The 16,981-nt window shown below is 43.7% G+C and overlaps 1 protein-coding gene across 2 annotated transcripts in view; it reads left to right on the forward strand.

The window, feature by feature from the left end:
- CAPZB (capping actin protein of muscle Z-line subunit beta) overlaps positions 1-16,981 on the forward strand; it is a 125,038-nt gene that overhangs the window by 45,229 nt on the left and 62,828 nt on the right. For both annotated transcript variants that reach the window (XM_081086823.1, XM_081086822.1), the window contains exon 2: positions 12,960-13,049. In XM_081086823.1, coding sequence (XP_080942949.1) covers positions 12,960-13,049 — 90 coding nt within the window. The remainder of the gene's footprint in view (positions 1-12,959; positions 13,050-16,981) is intronic.

The following is a 16,981-nucleotide window of genomic DNA, read 5'->3' on the forward strand; positions in this document are numbered from 1 at the left end:
CATTAGAGAATTTATATGCCTGGATGAGAAACAGTTTTATCTACCCTGGAACAGGAAAACACTATTCTGAGAAATCAAGCATTTGTATTTGTAAAGAATTGTCTTATACACCATCCTTGGAGTTCTGCTTTGTAGAGGTATGTGCTGAAACAGGCCCAGCCCAGATCACGGAGCCTCACCTAGCCCTCCTTTGATCAAGCAGTCATGCCATCAGGCTCTGCAGGCCCCAAGGACTTCCTGGTGCTCACAGTCGCTGCCGTGCTGTGGATGCACAAAGTCCAGTACTGTTTTCTAGCTGTTGGCAGAAGGCCAGAGGCCTTTATTTTTAAATTTTAGATTATATCTACCTTTTTTTCCCCCTCTTTCCTCTGTTGACTTAACATGTAAAATTTATGGAGCAATGACTATGTCCCAGGTATGTGCTAAGGGCTGTGTAAGGATTACCCCCACTTGGTTCTTAAAATAACAGTATGAAGTATGTGCTCTTGTTAACCTTCATTTTATAGATTGGGAAATCTGAGGTCAGAAGAGTTTAGTAACTTGTCCAGGCTCATACCGCTAGAAACTGGTAGAGTCAGGATTTGAATGCAGAGAGCTTCTTTCAAACCTGTATTCTTAACTAGAGTGCCACACCACTCCCTCATCTGCCAGTCAGCTGGGCAAAGTGGATGCTAAGTAACTAGCTCCCCATCTTTTATAGACAAAGAGATGGCTGTGGTTTGAGGACAAGAAAGGGAGCAGTTGGCTGGCTGCCCGACAGCACAGGGTAGTGGTTAGATATGTAGGCTTTGGGGTCAGAGAGCACATGTAACCTCGCCACACAGAGTGTGTCAGTCTTCATGTCTGACAGAATACTAGTACCTCTTAGCATTGTGTTTAAGATTAAATGAGATATTGGCATATAAAGCTCTTAGACCAATGCCTTAATAAGTTTTAGCTATTATTTATATTAATGCAATTTAAGCCCTTAAGTCTGAGCCTGCTGTGGAGTAACAACTCAGTAGAAGTTGCCTTGTTGGGCACAGCCTGCTTTAGGTGATAGTTTGAGAGATGGTAATAATAGTACTGTTCAGTGTTTGGGGTGCTTATCAAAAATATATTTTAGAATTGGAACTTGTTGCTTCCCTTTCTTTGATCCGTTTTGCTCACTGAAGGACTTTAAGCCCCCTTTCATGAGATGCAGCACTCAGCATTCATTATAGGATGGAAGGGAAGAAGGCTTTGAGCTTCAGAAAATGTCTTGTTGGGGAGATGTTCACTAACTCTAAGGAAACTTGTCTGTTGATGGAGGAGTGGTGCTCTTGCTTGTAAAATAGCTATTGCTATTACATTACTTGCATGCCTTCAGGTAATGTAACCACGTTAGTATAGGTGTTTTCATCCCATGTAGGAACATTAGAATCTTGTACCCCTGTTACTACTCTGTCAGAGCATGGTGAGCATACCGATTTTTTTGAACACTTAATACGTTTCAGGAACTGTGCTGGTTTTTGTGTGTTTTTTTGTTTTGTTGTTGTTGTTTTTACATACATATATTTTATACTATTGTCCTCAAAACAACACTGCAAGATAGGTGGTATTATTATTCTTCCCATTTCACAGGTGAAGGACTTGTTGAGCTCTCCACTGCTAGGAAGTGACAGATGAGGATTTAAATCCGTGACTACCCTACTTCCAGTGTTTTTGTTTGTTTGTTTATTTTTTGTTTTTTACCACCCATAGACTGGCAAGGTAGCCTGTGTTAGGTCGTAGATATAGAAGGACCTCATTTTTAGGCATCTCCCTACCTAGTGGGTCCTGACACCTGGAAGTGGGGGGTCTTTGTGACAGGTCTTTGGTTTGATTTACAAATTTATCACAGATTGTAAAACGTGGCATTGTGCTTTTCTGCCGCCATCAGATACTAGGGCTTTGGTGTTCTATTTGGGGGTGCCCGATGGCCAGTGCTTGTTGCAGAATCTGTTGTATCTATGTGTGCCCATGGTAACTGTGGAGTGTGGTACCATCATATGCAGCAGCCATTGAGCTGGAAGGGGCAAGCAGAGGCTGGGGAATCTTCCCCCTTTATAGGCATCTGAAATAGGAGCTCAGGACCCGAGGAAAGAAATGGCCCAGATGTTCTGCTTGATGCATAAACATTGTGTTCTTTTCCTCAAGCCTCCCTTTGGACAAAAGTCACAAGGCAGTACTGCCCACCTTTTAGATGAAATACTTGGATGGGTGGAGCCTTTAAATGTTGGTGCTTTCCCACCAAGACTCGTCCATTTGCACTGTTTGCAGGTGGGATCCACGGTCTCCCCCACACCTTTGGAAGCCATGTGCAGGGTGTGATTGGTGTTAACCTGTGGCCAAATGTTACAGATTTCATCCAGGCCACCTTATAAATCAGTTTTGGGGAAGGTTTATGTGAATTGGCTTCTGTTACGAAAAAGGGAATTTACTTTTCTTAGCTGTTGTCAATGAACATGTAGATGATGTTTTTTCCAAACTTTATTTTTTTTAACTTCGGAATACGGGGACACTCTGCTTTCATGTTCTTTGACTTTCAAGAAAGGCGTCTTGAATTTCTTGTTGTGCCATCAAGGTAGACATGGACAGCATGTATGGCATCCATTGAAGATGTCTTGGAATTGCCCTTAGTAATGTGTCTAACTACCAGTTGACAAAGTGGAGGGGTTAGTCACTTGTTACATGAAACCAGCTGGGATCATGCAGAGGCAGCAGCTGTAGACATCTGTGAAACATTAGTGATCAGACCATAGGTAATGGCGCCTTGCGGGTCATCTGAAGGGGTCTGGGAAGCCGTCAGCCGGAGAAATGTCTAAAAAAGGCTTCAGTGTTTTTGAGAAATCCACCCATCACTGGGAGTGTTTGTGAGAATAGTGTGTAATTCAAGGTGATAGGAGATGTCAGAATTTGGGAGTTGATAGAGTTGTTCATAATTTGCCCAGCCTGGGGGAAGATGCTCACTGCCCCTTTCTGATTTTGTGAACTAGCAAGTTGTTCTCCAGAAGTCATTTGAAATTAATTTCATGTTAGGTTGGGTTGTTTAACACTCTGTAGGGACTGTTTGGTCACAGGAAGCAGACCTGCGAATTTGTCATTCAGTGCCCAGGACCTGGGACAAGTCACTTAACTTTTCTGAGCTGTGGTTTACTTATCTGTAAACTGGGATAATAGTGCTCAATCTCATGGAGCTATTTGTGAGGCTCTCCCAAAACCCACCCGTGCCTGCCTGGCTTATGGTATGCCCTTAGCAGCTATTAGTTTCTTTACTTCCCCTTTCAGAATTTGTTTGCATTTTGGACACTTAGTATTCTTGATAAAAACAATTAATTTGGAAAATAAAATTATACAGATGAGATATAAGTATTCTTTAACATAGTGTAGCTATATTCTTAAATTTTTGACTTATGATTACATAATCAAGAAATTTGTTTTCTGGTCCTGATTCATTTACTATTTAGTGATATAAGTCTTAGTGATGAATAAGTCCGGGTCTTGGTTTTCTTTATTTTAAAGAGAAGTTGCTGCTGCCCTCGTCAGTTTTGCTCAGTGGATAGAGCGTTAACCTACAGACTGAAGGGTCCCGGGTTTGATTCTGGTCAAGGGCATGTACCTTGGTTGCAGGCTCAATCCCTGGCCCTGGTTGGGGCACGGGCAGGAAGCAACCAATCGATGTGTCTCTCTCACTTAGATGTTTCTCTTTCTCTGTCTCTCCCCTCCCTTCCACTCTCTAAAAATCAATGGAAAAATTTCCTCTGGTGAGGATTAATAACAACAAAAAAAGAAATTGCTGTTTAGATGGTTTCTAAAGTCCCCTTTAGCTTAACATTTCTATGGTTCTGTGATTCTGGAGAGGTAGAGGGAGGCACACCCAAGATAAAATGCTCACTCGCCCAGCTGGCTCCTTAGCAGAGCCAAGAACAGTGCGTGAGAAATCTGGCAGGCAGCATCCGGAGCAATGGATTTGTCAGCTGTCATCTGACCTGGGTGTTTCCTTGCGCAGTCATCCCCTCTGCTCTGCGTGGCAGAATCATGAAAAGCAGCAGAAGGTGCTTGTAGGCGGAATGCTGATAGGGAACCAGGTTTCAAGGCTGGGGACAGGGGTCAGCACGCTCTCTGAGGTGTCAGTGCGGTGGACAAGGGTGGAGGATGCAGGCGGAAGCGGGCACCTGCTTGAAGGGGAAGCAGAAGAGCACCAGCTGACACCAGCGCTTCCTGCGGCCTCCCCTTGCCGCGCAGTGACGCTGCTTTGCTCGCACAGTGTGTCTCCTTCATCCCCTGACTGCTAACCCCTTGCAAGAGTGTTTGCCGTTCCACCCAGTTGACCAGGTACACTTTGATCCCGGAACACAGAGAAACTGCGCTGTGTTCTGCAGGGATTTGGGGGCCATAAACGTTGAATTTGCTATCCTTTTTCTAACCCACACTGCAGCAATGAGCTCCACCTCCTGAGCGTGATTCATTTTGGGCCTTTCACTCCCTGCAGGGATGTGGAAGGGAAAAATCAGCTGATGGCTGTTGTAGTACTCCACACAGCCTGCATGTAGGTTGCTAAGTTTTGCTCCCGGATAAATACACCAGGGAAAGAGGCGGTTGGAAATTCTCATTGCTGGGTGGGGCGTTGCGGTAGTTTGGGGACTCTGCTCGGGCAGTCCCATTTGTCTGGCTTCGATGGCCTCAGATGGGCTTGGGAACACCAGTAAATAGGGAGAAGGTGAATGGGTGGAAGTATTTCTTGGTGCCATCCTGGCCTGGAGAGATGGGTCAGAGGGCTTCTGAAAGAAAGCTGAACAAGGAGAGAACAGTACAGAACAGAACAGAAACAAAGGGAAGAACTTGGTCAGCTCTTACTCTTTTCTGCCCAGAAGGTTCTCTCCCTTCCTCTCCTTTTGGCTGTAGGGGCTCCATTAGTCCCATGCACTCCCTCGTGGACAGGGCAGGGCACGGTGTGGGGTGAGAGTTGTGGAAGTCTGCCCTTCTTTGTTGGTGCTTAATGACTTGGAAACTGAAATAGCACCCCGCCTACCTTTCTAGAGACTCCTGGCAGCCTAAATGGAAAACCTGCGTCAAATGAGCAAAATATCAGGAGGAAAGGGCCCTTGAGCACCCAGCATCGTTTATGTGAACAGCCTAGCAGATAAGCCATATGCTTTTCACTCAGGGAGAGTCCTGCCATTTATGGCGGTTGGACTGGAGGGACCCTTTCGGGTCAGACACTGTGCCAGACGCATTACCTCATTCTCAGTGGCCCAGCAAGGTGGAGAGTGTTGTTAGGCCTGTGTTTTAAAGCTTTAAAAACAGAGGCTCCAAGGGATTAAGTGGTGACTTGCTTAGTCCCACCCTGCAGCGTGAGTGGGAGAATAAGAATTTTTATGATTAGATCACATCTGTGCCTTTTGAGTCTTAGATTTTGAGAAAGGGATGAAAGCTGTGTGCCCTTAACCTTGAATAAACATGTGCGTGCGCGCGCACACACACATCACCTTCACACGCTATCAGGGTGCTGACAAATGTGGGGCTGTGATGCTGGTCCCCAAGTTATGTGAGGAACCTACAGTTTATTCCTTCTCACAAAGTCCTTTCTTTTTTTAAAGAATAGTTTTCTAATTTCAGAACTCATAGTAGATTAGAAGCAACATATTAGATGAGGAGTGTAGCTGACAGCCTGACAGGCAGAAAGGTTTAAGAAGCAGGTACAAGGCCATGTCCCAGGATGCATGATCTGGAAAGTCACTGGGAGGAGTTCCCAGCTCCTCAGTGATAATGGAATAGCTGGCATGTCAGTCGTTCTGAGTGCAGAATGTGTTGGCATCGTCCTTCTTTCCTGCTGTTATCTTCTGCTGCCTTCTTCCTGAGGTCACGAGCCCCTGGAAGGCTGGGGCCATGTCTGAACAGTTCAGCTCTGTGTCCCCAGTGCCTACCCCGACACTCACACTGTTGCTCAGTGCCTGCATCAAGTGGAAAGATAGCATGAGGTACAGTAGAAACCTCTCAACATGAAGATAGGGGTTCAAGTGTTGATTTTGCCACTGACTACATGACCTTGCACAGCTTTCTCTGAACCTCGTTATTCACCTGTAAAATGAGGAATGAGGCTTCAAGGTTGGGTGAACTTGAAACGTCCATCCAGATCAAAATTTCTTTCTTTTTTTAATATATTTTATTGATTTTTTACAGAGAGGAAGGGAGAGAGATAGAGAGTCAGAAACATCGATGAGAAAGAAACATCGATCAGCTGCCTCCTGCGCATCCCCCACTAGGGATGTGCCCGCAACCAAAGTACATGCCCTTGACCGGAATCGAACCTGGGACCTTTCAGTCCGCAGGCCGACGCTCTATCCACCGAGCCAAACCGGTTTCGGCAAGATCAAAATTTCTTGATCCTGGCAGAATATTTTGTAAAGCAGTGACTTGTGAAGTGAATACATTTTCATGGTGACCAAAGTGACATCGACTCAGCCACCGCATTGTGAACTCTAAAATGGTTAATTTAATGTTGAGTGGTTTTCACCTCAATTTTTGAAAGATGACATTTGCTCAGGGATGGTGATATACAGTAGACTCCCAAGGGTTAAAGGAGACTTGACCTGACACATGGTCTTTCACTGTGGCTTTGATTCACTGGATAGAGGGTATTGGGTTTTCCCATGGGAACGAAAAGTCACCAGAAGGGAATGCTTGTGGTTGTGCTTGGTGAGCCATCTCCCTCTGAGTGCGGCTGTCATCACTGCGCCCCTCCCAGAAGATGCAATCAGAGGGCATGCAGTGGAAGGAACACCTTTTTTTTATTAGCACAAACTACAGTTTTCCGGAGTGACCAACAGATGAATGGTTGTCTGGGCTGGCCAGTGAATCTTGCTCCAAATAGCCCCCAGCACAAATTGTTCCTCAGCCACATGGCAGAGAGCAGATTCAACTTTTAAACAGTTGCTTGTTGGGTCACAGATTATACAAGGCAAACCATGCTAAGTTAGACCCCATAAATTTGTGATAAATCAGCCTGAGCTTCAGCAAAGTTTACCTTTGTGCTGTCTGTGAAGTATTTGCTGAGCCTCTAGGGAATGTAAACCAGTAAAGGTCCCAATGAACTTGAGAACAAACTGTAAAGGCCCGAAGCTTTGGTTGGTTGTTTATGTGGAGACAGATGCTGTTAAGTACAGATCTGCCACAACCAGTCACTAGAGCAGGCCAAGCAGGACTTCTGCTCGGAAATCCGAGCAGTCGGAGTTACTGCTTGTCCTTGAAATTACAAGCACTGTTTTTAAAAAGCACATTCATGGAGTTTCCTCAGAAAATTAAAAATGGAACTGCCATTTGACCCAGTGATCCCACTTCTAGGAACATATCCTAAGAAACCCGAAACACCAATCAAAAAGAATGTATGCAGCCCTATGTTCATAGCACAATTTACAGTGGGGAAACTGTCCCTCCTTATTCTTTGACATCCTAACAAGGACTCATTTTGTATTTTATTTTTTATTTTCCTTTGCCATATGAATCTCGACTACACCATCATTTCCTGAAGACAGCAACTTTGTTATGCTCACCATTCAACATCCAAAACAGTGTTTGTCACCTAGGAAACACTCAAATAATGAGTAATTGAACGGGCAGAGGATTCCGGAGTGAAGTGAAGTGGTCATTCTTTTACTATTTACCTTTCAACCTGGAAAACACCACCAGCGAAGGTGGTACTGGTAAAGTTCGTTTTCTGAAGGAGGTGTCCAGGGTCAGGGAGGATTTTGAAGGAGCCATCCCGTGCAGAGCCCTTAGTCACAGGGTGACAGGATAAAAAATGAGTAGGAAGCCACTGGTTAGAAGTAACCAGGGTGGGGAATCCCAGGGGAAAATGGACCCATGAAGAAGCCCAAATCAGTGTACTATGAACTGTGCCTCGTCTCTGCACCTTCTGTGTCCCATTCTTGTACACGCTGCACAGCCTTCTGATTCTTTGCTATTTTGTGGGTGGTTCCTTGAGGGTTGGAACTAGGTTTCCTTCGTTGGGCCTAGTTCAGGGCCTGACTCACAGGGCTTGGCACTCAAGGCATGGTGGTTGAATTGAAACCTAGTTGCAAGCCTTCAGGGGGCTATTGAAGGGCAGGACAGGTGGGACGCTGTGGGTGCATCTGCACTTGCTGTAGGATAGGGGACCCATCCAGAAGGACTCTAGCAGCTGTCTAGCCCAAATCCTAGGCCACAGGGTTGTCTCACAGACATCAAGTGACAGGGTAGACCTTGGACTTAGCTTATGAATCCCATTTCTGTCTTTGCCTGTTCTTGTTTTTATTTTTTAATTTCTTTATTGATTAAGGTATTACATATGTGTCCTTATCCCCCCATTACCCTCTGACCCCCCCCCCCCCCGGCTCATGCCTTCACCCCCCTGTTGTCTGTGTCCATTGGTTAGGCTTATATGCATGCATACAAGTCCTTTGGTTGATCTCTCCCTCTTACCCCCACCCTCCCCTACCTTCCCTCTGAGGTTTGACGGTCTGTTCGATGCTTCTCTGTCTCTGGATCTGTTTTTGTTCATCAGTTTATGTTGTTCATTATATTCCATAAATGAGTGAGATCATGTGATATTTATCTTTCTCTGTGTTTTTATTTTTTAGTTATCTTGGAAAAAATATTTAATGAAGTAAAACAATGAAAATGAAACAGAGTAGAGAGCCTAGAAATAAACCATTCATATGTGGTCAGTTAATTTACGACAAAGGAGCCAAGAATGCACAATGGAGAAAGGCTGGTCTCATCAATAAATGGTGTTTGGAAAATTGGACAGCCATGTGCAGAAGAATGAAACTGGACCCCATTCTTATGTCATACACAAAAATCAACTTAAGCATTTTTTTTAGCTAATAACCATAAAGGAACATAACATATATGTAAGACTTAGCATCATGATATGAAACGCTCAAATCCAGCATTTTATGCAAGATCTACATGAATATCAAATTTTATTTTCCCCTAGTGCCTTTTCCTCTTAAAACTACTTTTCTCACTCTTCTGAACTTTATATTTATCATTCCCTTGTCTTAGCTAATAAGGGGGAAAAAAGCCTTGCAATAGTCGTTTAAAATACACACATACACACATGTGTGTGTTTATATCTAAACTCTAGTTCAGTATGTCTTGTTTTTGAGCTTTATAAAAGTGGCAGCATCCTAGCTTGCTTCCTCACTCCCACCATCAGTCTATTTCTGGGGTCACTCGTGTTGATGCATGGAGCTTAGATCATCCATGTTTTCCTCATTCTCTTGTGCCATTTCCTGTTTGGACCCCTCAGGATTTGGGATGCCTCCCACACAAAGGGTTCCAGTTAACTCTAATTTTAACTTTTTACAAGCTGTCATTAAGTTTTCCCATGTTGCTTGCCTTATGGGAAGCTTTTAGTCATTTACTAATTTAATGAAAATTAGATATCCTTAACCTTAGAAATTTGTAGTGAAATATTGCCAATTAAGATTAATTGGGATTAATGCGAAATAGGAGTTAAACCACTTTGCAGCTTTCAGCTAGGTACAGAGGGCTGTCTGGAAGGAAACCTTTACGAGCGCTGGCATGTGGGGTGAGGCTGCCATCAGCATATTGAGCTTGGCGGTCTGAACGGGCTCTGTGGAGGGTTAAAGCAATGTCTTTTCCTGTTGACCTTCTCTGGCCAACTTACAGCTTTTCTTTTCCTAGGTAATGCACTGCTCACCTTCTAGTTGATCCCTTCTGAATCCCAGTGTGTTCTGGATTTAAGCTTCAGTGTAGCTAGGCTTACTTTGTCTAAATTTCTATTTTAGTTCTCAGGAAGATTGTTAATATCCAAGTTCAGAATATTTCCAAAGACCAGATGTTTTTAGGAGTTGTAAATGGTCTGCGAATTAGAATTGTATGTCCAATTTTTCTGTGGCCTTAGCTTTGCTTTGAGTCTTTAGTCCCCAAAACTGATTGTTTTAAACCAAGGTTTCTCAAACTTGACTCTACTTACATATTGGGCCAGGTTGTTGGCATCTTTCCTGTGCATTGTAGGATATTTAGAAACATCCCTGGTCCCTACCCATGAGATGCCAGTAGCTTCCCCTCTCCCAGTGATGACAATCAAAATGGTCTTTAAACATTGCCAAATGTCAGTGAGGGCTTGTGGCAAGGGCAAAATCAGCCCCTGTAAAGAAACACTAGTTTACACCTTTCAAAAAAGTTTTAGGCTCACAGCAAAATTGAGCAGAAGGTACAGAGGCTGTCCATATAAACCATGTCCTCACACAGGCATGGCCTCCCCTATGGGTTTGGACAAATTTCTAATGACACATATCCACCATTTATAGCAGAGATCTTCAAACTTTTTAAATGGGGCCAGTTCACTGTCCCTCAGACATTCCACACATGCGCACTGCGGGCCCGGGATGAGTCGGCTGCTAAGTAGGACAGGCAGCAGCGGCAAAATAATGTTTTCGATGGGCCGCAGGTGGCCCGTGGGCCGTAGTTTGAGGACCCCTGATTTATAGTGTCATACAGAGTGGTTTCACTGCCCTGAAAACGGACTGTGCTCTGCCTATTTATCCCTGCTTCTCCTCCAATCCTTGGCAACCACCGATCTTACTGTCTTTATAGTTTTGTCTGTTCCAGAATGTTATATGGTTGGAATCCCATATTATGTATCCTTTTAAGATTGATATATTAATATTTCACTTAGTAATTTACATTTAAGTTTTTTTTCATGGCTTGATAGCTCATTGCTTTTTTCTTATTTTTAAATTTTACTTTCAATTACAGTTTGCATTCATTATTATTTTGTGTTAATGTCAGGTGTACAGCATAATAGTTACACAATCAAATATTTTACAGAGTGTTCCCTCTGATATTTCCAGTACCCACCTGGCACCATATATAGTTATTATAATATTATTGACATTACAAGTGTTTAATGGTATCTCATTGTTAATTTACATTTCTATGATGTTAAGCATGATTTCATGTATATTTGCCTGTATATCTTCTTTGGTGAGGTCTTTAGCTCATTAGCTTATACTTTTTAACTAGCCTCCTTGAATGATTTAAGGTTTTCTATTCTTGCACAACTATGAGTTTGAACACCTACCTCCAATTTAGAGCAGTAGGAAAGGCTTCGGGGTTGGGTTGACTGAGGCGAATGTTATAAAATATTTTTTATTTTAAAACATTTAAGACATGTATTTGCATACATACAGAAACATACTGCTATGAATTAAACAGTTCACAGGTATTAACTAAATCATTGCAAGAACCCTATGAAGTGTATGCTTTCTATTTTATGAATAGAGGCTTGTAGAGACTAACAACTCTGCCCAAGGCTATAAGTTAATGAATGGCAGAATTGGGAATGGAATATGTCTCACTAGTGTCAAATCAGCTGGTCTGTGTTCTCGACCTTAGAAATGGTGTTAAAATGTCTTCCCATGCCAGCGAGCCAGACGCATGTCACCGTGGCATTGGCTAGCATAGAAGGCATGGCACAAGTAGGAAATTCATGGTTGCTACAATGTTTCGTTAAGCAAAACAAGTGCTACAAAATTCCTGGTGCGTGTGTGTGTTTCTTTGCAGATTGCCAGTGTGTTGTGGGTCCCAGAATAAATTGTCACTGATAACCATCTTGAGCGGGGGATGAGTCCCTTCCCCCCCCTTTTTAAATAGCCTGCTGTATATGCCATATTAGTTACCTGAAAATGAAATTGCTTCCAGTTAACTTAATGTAATATGTCTTTGGTGAATATAAAGTAGATCCTTGTCCCTGAGCCTGTTTGAAGTTAATATATCAGGAGTGTAGAAGGTCATAGTCAAAGGTTGTATTTCATTACAGCCAAACGTGGCATTTCCAGGATTACTTTGTATATTTTATGAAGATTCCTTAGCTTCTTGATTTAGGACTTTAAAAAAACCCTGAGATTTGCCTGCCCAGAGCAGAATCAGGATACAGATCAGATAGTGCTTCTGACCGGTAGTGTTGGGGGCTCCATCTGCCTTCTGTGTACTCCTCAGAGTCTTGACCATTTTACCTGGCCCACCTTTCTCATCTCATTTCTTGTTGGTCCTCCTGAGGTCTGGCCTTCTTGTTACAGCCCACTCTGCACTGAATTTACTTTGCCCTTCACCAGTCTTGCCCCCACTTAATTGTTCCTTCTTCCTTCACCATTCACTACATATTTGTGGTGCCTGGCATAGGGTGGCTCTCAGTAAATATTTGCATCATGAAATTAAATGAAGAGAGTTCTGTGAAGCACACAGGGCTGAAAGAAGGTGCTCGGTAAACAAGAGCAGTCTTTATCCTCCCGGGCCCCCTGCGCAGCAGTGACGCCAGTGGATTGCCTTGTGGCCACTTGGCCAGCTAGTGTGACCTCTTGGCTGTAAGTGGTTTGGTTCAGGTCTTTGTCTGTCTTGCAAGGGCCTGGCACCAGGGAAAATGTCCCAAGCTTTAGTGAATGACTGAAGCACTGAACCTTTGTGTGCATTTTGCTGCTTGTTCTTTGTCTGGCTTTCTCCCTGGCTTGGAGCTCATCAAGGAACCTGGCCCGATGGTGCTACCTAATGTTACCTGTTTAAATCCAGGTTATAGCAAAGGATAGAGCTTAATCTGCTATTCGAGCATGCTGACTGCAGAACCCATCGGGAGTTAATACATCTGCATCTCCCATGGTCTGCTGAAAAGCCAATGGCACTTTGATGTGGGTAGATCAGGGTCACTTTCTGAACTCTCTGGCCTGCTTCCCACTTCTTTGCTTGTCTTTTGGACGCCTCCACGTGAGACAGACACTGCTGTCAAAGAGAGACTAACAGTGTCCCTCCAGGAGACGGGCCCGAGGGCCCACTGCAGGCCTGCTTGGTCTTAGCATACCCTGAGCAAGCTGAAACTGCAAAAATGTTGTTATAAGAGGGTTTTTGGTGTTTCTGTTGGCAAAACGACTTAGACACTTTTATTTCTTTTTTCACAGAGTGATCAGCAGCTGGACTGTGCCTTGGACTTAATGAGGCGCCTGCCTCCACAGCAAATTGAGAAAAACCTCAGTGACCTGATCGACCTGGTACGTGCCTTGTTCATGTGGCTTCTCTGGGGCTAGGGCTCATAATTGGTCGCTTTTGTGTACCTTTTCCCATGCAGAGTTCCAAACACACAGGAAACCTGTCTCTCCAGCCAGACACCACCATGACATGCCTCCAGACAGAGAAGATGGGTTTCATAGGGCTGTCTTCATTCAGCACCCTCCCCCGTGTTAATAAGCCCAAGGCAGGAGTTCTGAGGTTGATTACAACCTGTCTCCTCCCCCCCCCCCCCCCCCCCCCCGCTGGCTTATTTTCAGTTTCTAGAAGCTCACCTTTAGGCACGGTGGCCACACATGCAGCGAGCAGTCAGCAGTGGGTAGTGTCAGGCTTTAGTAGTCTCTCTGCCACAGTGGAAGTTCCCACGCCCAAGCAGCATGAAAATCCACCCGGGGGAATGCTTGGGTGGCTTCACTTCTAGTTTGAAACGGCATAAAACACAAAAGTCAGTTTTTGAAGAGAGCTCATCACATCTATTTTTTTAATATTTAATTTTTTTTTGAGGTTCAAAATCATCGGTCTTAAAATGATGCCTCAGATTAACTGTCACTATAATATTTTTTGAAATGCTCAAAAGTATTAAAAAATATCTGTGAAGCTATGGGAAATATTCAAAAAGGTAAAATAAAATCAAATCAGGCCCCTAGAGGCCAGCTGAGTTACTGCGTCATTTGGCCAGTGATTCTAGCCTTGGAACCTGAGCCCTGCATCCCAGCCCTCTCTTCTTTTCCTGTGTCCCATGCCTTCTTGAACATAATTATCAGCTGCCGATCCTGGCTCGTTGGTGAGGTTTGAAAACTTGTTCATGTGCTGTAATGATATATTTAATTTCATTGCATGAATTCCAGAATAGTTTTACTAGGGAAAACATGTGAATTGCAGGAGACGCATGTCATTCACCAGTCAAACTCTTCACAGTGGTCTGGAAGGTCCAGAGTGAAGCTATTTTATGTTTCCAGGGACACAGACTCCCAGTTTATGAGACAGAGTGGGGCCTATTGAAGATAGCACGTGAACTTGTTATCTTTTGTGTGTAATAATTCAGGAAGTGGGAAGAGGGAGGTTTCTTGAGGTAAATGATCCAGACAAAAAAGCCAGCTATATAGGTGCTTGTGATGGCGGTGAAGAGGAAAATGGAAAATATGATGGGTCCTGTTGGACACGTACATCCTTTAGATGAGTATTAAAGAAAGAAGGTTGAATGTGATGCATATAAACCTTCTATACGTTCAGAATCGGGGATCACAAACCAAGATTCAGGGAGGTGACATAAAACACTGAAGTGGACTTCGTGTAGACAAGGGGTCTGGCTGGCAGGCTCCATCTGAGAGCAGTGGCCCCTCTGCTCCAGGCACGTGGTGCCCTGTGGGAATATGGTGTCTGTTGCTTGTTTTCAGATTTTTCTGGAGGAGCCATACATTTGGAGTTATATGTAATATATCCTGGTTTTTAAACATCGGCCCGAACATTGGATTGGTTAGATCTGATTTTGTGTAGAATTTGGGCATGTGTCTAGGAAATGTGAGTTGTGGGGACAGGAGTCAGAGAAAACAGTCTTTGTTGGGAAATAATGAAATATAAAGTTGGATAGGTAGGAGGTGTCCTTGAAAGTCAGAAGGAGGGTTTTAATTTGATGTGGTGCTAATTGTCATCACCAGCCCCCTTACCGAGCTTTGTAGCAACACTTGTGCTAAGCAGTTTACCTGTGTGTCTGTGTTTAACTCTCAACAGTGCTATAAGGCAGTATTACCAGATGTAGTCTGGTAATACTGCCTTATATACCAGATGTAGTCTAGAAGTGCTGTATGTCTGCCTTTTTCTCGGTTGGAGGGTTTTGGTGAGTCATATGTGGAAGAGGTGGGCAAAGGTTGAAGGTAAGATCAGATTCCTAATTTGGTCGGCTGCAGAGGCATCTTTTTCTTTTAAACTCAGCATGAAAGTGTGCTTAGCGGAGTTGAAGTTTAGTTTGCCAATTTAGTTATGACTGTGTTTTAGAAATAAACCAAACATAGGATGGATGATGAGCAAAATTTTCTCAGTAGACTCTTCTTGGTGTTTAACAGGCTATTTTGTTCTTATGGCCACCGAAGTGTTTTACTGCAGCTGTGTGTTTTCTCTGTGATTCCCTCGTCATCCTTCATTTCAGAGATGTGCACGTTGCTGCTTTTATGGAAACCTGGTCGGCTGGTTCCCTTGCTGCATGTGCCACTTGTACTTGGGCTCAACAGGAAATTGCAGCATTGATGGTGAATGAAGGAGCCATCTTTCACCTTTGCCAAATACTGTGCGGGAGAGATCAGCCCTGAGGTTGAGTTTGCAGGAGGAGGCTCGAACCCAGGTTGAAGTGCCACACTGTGTCTGTCCCTGATACATGATGTTGTATGCAGCAGCTCATAGATTACTGTCAGAGTGCACTGCCTTTCTACATTTAACTTCGTCTTCAGTAGAATGTGGCTGGAAAGGGGATGGAGGCAGGTGTAGGTTGTGGGAACGAGCTGGATACTTTTATTTATGTTACCATTTCCTTGACTCTCCGTAATGTATATATGACCACTTCATCTTTTTTGGGTGATTTAAACTCTGAGGAAGAAGCCAGGGTGGTGGTGTGGCTGAGCAGCAACAGGAATCCCGATTTCTCCTGCTGGGGTAACTGCTGGGTACTTTGGGTCTGATCACTTACACTTAGCGACAGGTTAAATATGGTGTGTTTTCCCGGTGTGTCAAGTCTTACCTGTTTGGGGAAAACTGTTAAATAATTCATTAGTAATCTAAAGTATTAAAAAAGATGTATTGTGGAGAATAATTTAAAATTCACATAATTAAAATGCCCGGCCGTTGTGTGGCTCAGTGCTTAAGCGTCGACCTATGAACCAGGAGGTCATGGTTCGATTCCTGGTCAGGGCACATGCCCAGGTTGCTAGCTCCATCCCCAGTGTGTGGCGTGCAGAAGGCAGCCGATCAGTGATTCTGATCAGTGATTGATGTTTTTATCTCTCCCTCTCCCTTCCTCTCTGGAATCAATAAAAATATATTTTTTAAATTTTCACATAATTAAAATAAAAACACCTAGAGATTTAAAAGACACTCCTTTCTTAGAGCCAGACCACTTAGGAGTATCAGTTCACTTTTGCTGGAGAGGCACTGACTTCCCCTCACCTGTTGTCTGGAGGCCAGCCTTGGGCCCCATCTACCTGCTAAGGCTAAAAAAGAGGCCAGAATAGACTCCCATCATCCAGAATGGCCTGGGGAATCGGTGTTCTCATTAATTTTTTTAAATATGAAGTATGATGAATGTTCAAATGGAAATGAAGCATGACTTTTCAGCGAATTAGGATCTGGTAAAGCACGCCTCATTAAAGTTGTATTGACATGCTTCAGAAGCCACTTTTGATTAATGGTCTGCTTCAGGTCCTTGTTTTGCACTGAGGTATATAGGAGCATTTGGCCTGGTTTTGTACTGGATCCTATGACCAGTCCTAGAACTTACTTTGAATGTTTTCCTTTAATCATTGTTGTTTTCTTCTATTTTCCCTGGGAATGACAGGTGTGGTGTGTGGATTTGCAGAATTCTCTTATTCTTGTAAGAGTTGGTCTGTGCTGAGTGTACTGCTGTGGCTCTGAGGTTCACTTGGCAGTTTTAGTTTCTTCCCAAAGCTGTAATTGCAGAAAACTCACACTGTTATGGGTCCGTCAAGCAATGTATTCGGGCCTTTGTTTCATGTAATCTGGGATCAGTCAGGTGTTTTTAAAGCCGCTAATGCACCGCTCGGTGCAAATTGCAATCATTCCTCCCATGCTCACCTGCCTAAAATAATGAAGGGGAGGTAGTTGTTTTCAAGAAAAGTCTCCAATTTTAAGACTGACAAGAATGTTAGGATTTGCCAGCATTCCCCATGAAGGGAATGGCCTCTCTCAG

The sequence above is a fragment of the Myotis nattereri genome (genome assembly GCF_964212035.1).
Source record: "Myotis nattereri genome assembly, chromosome: 3".
NCBI classification, from domain to species: domain Eukaryota; kingdom Metazoa; phylum Chordata; class Mammalia; order Chiroptera; family Vespertilionidae; genus Myotis; species Myotis nattereri.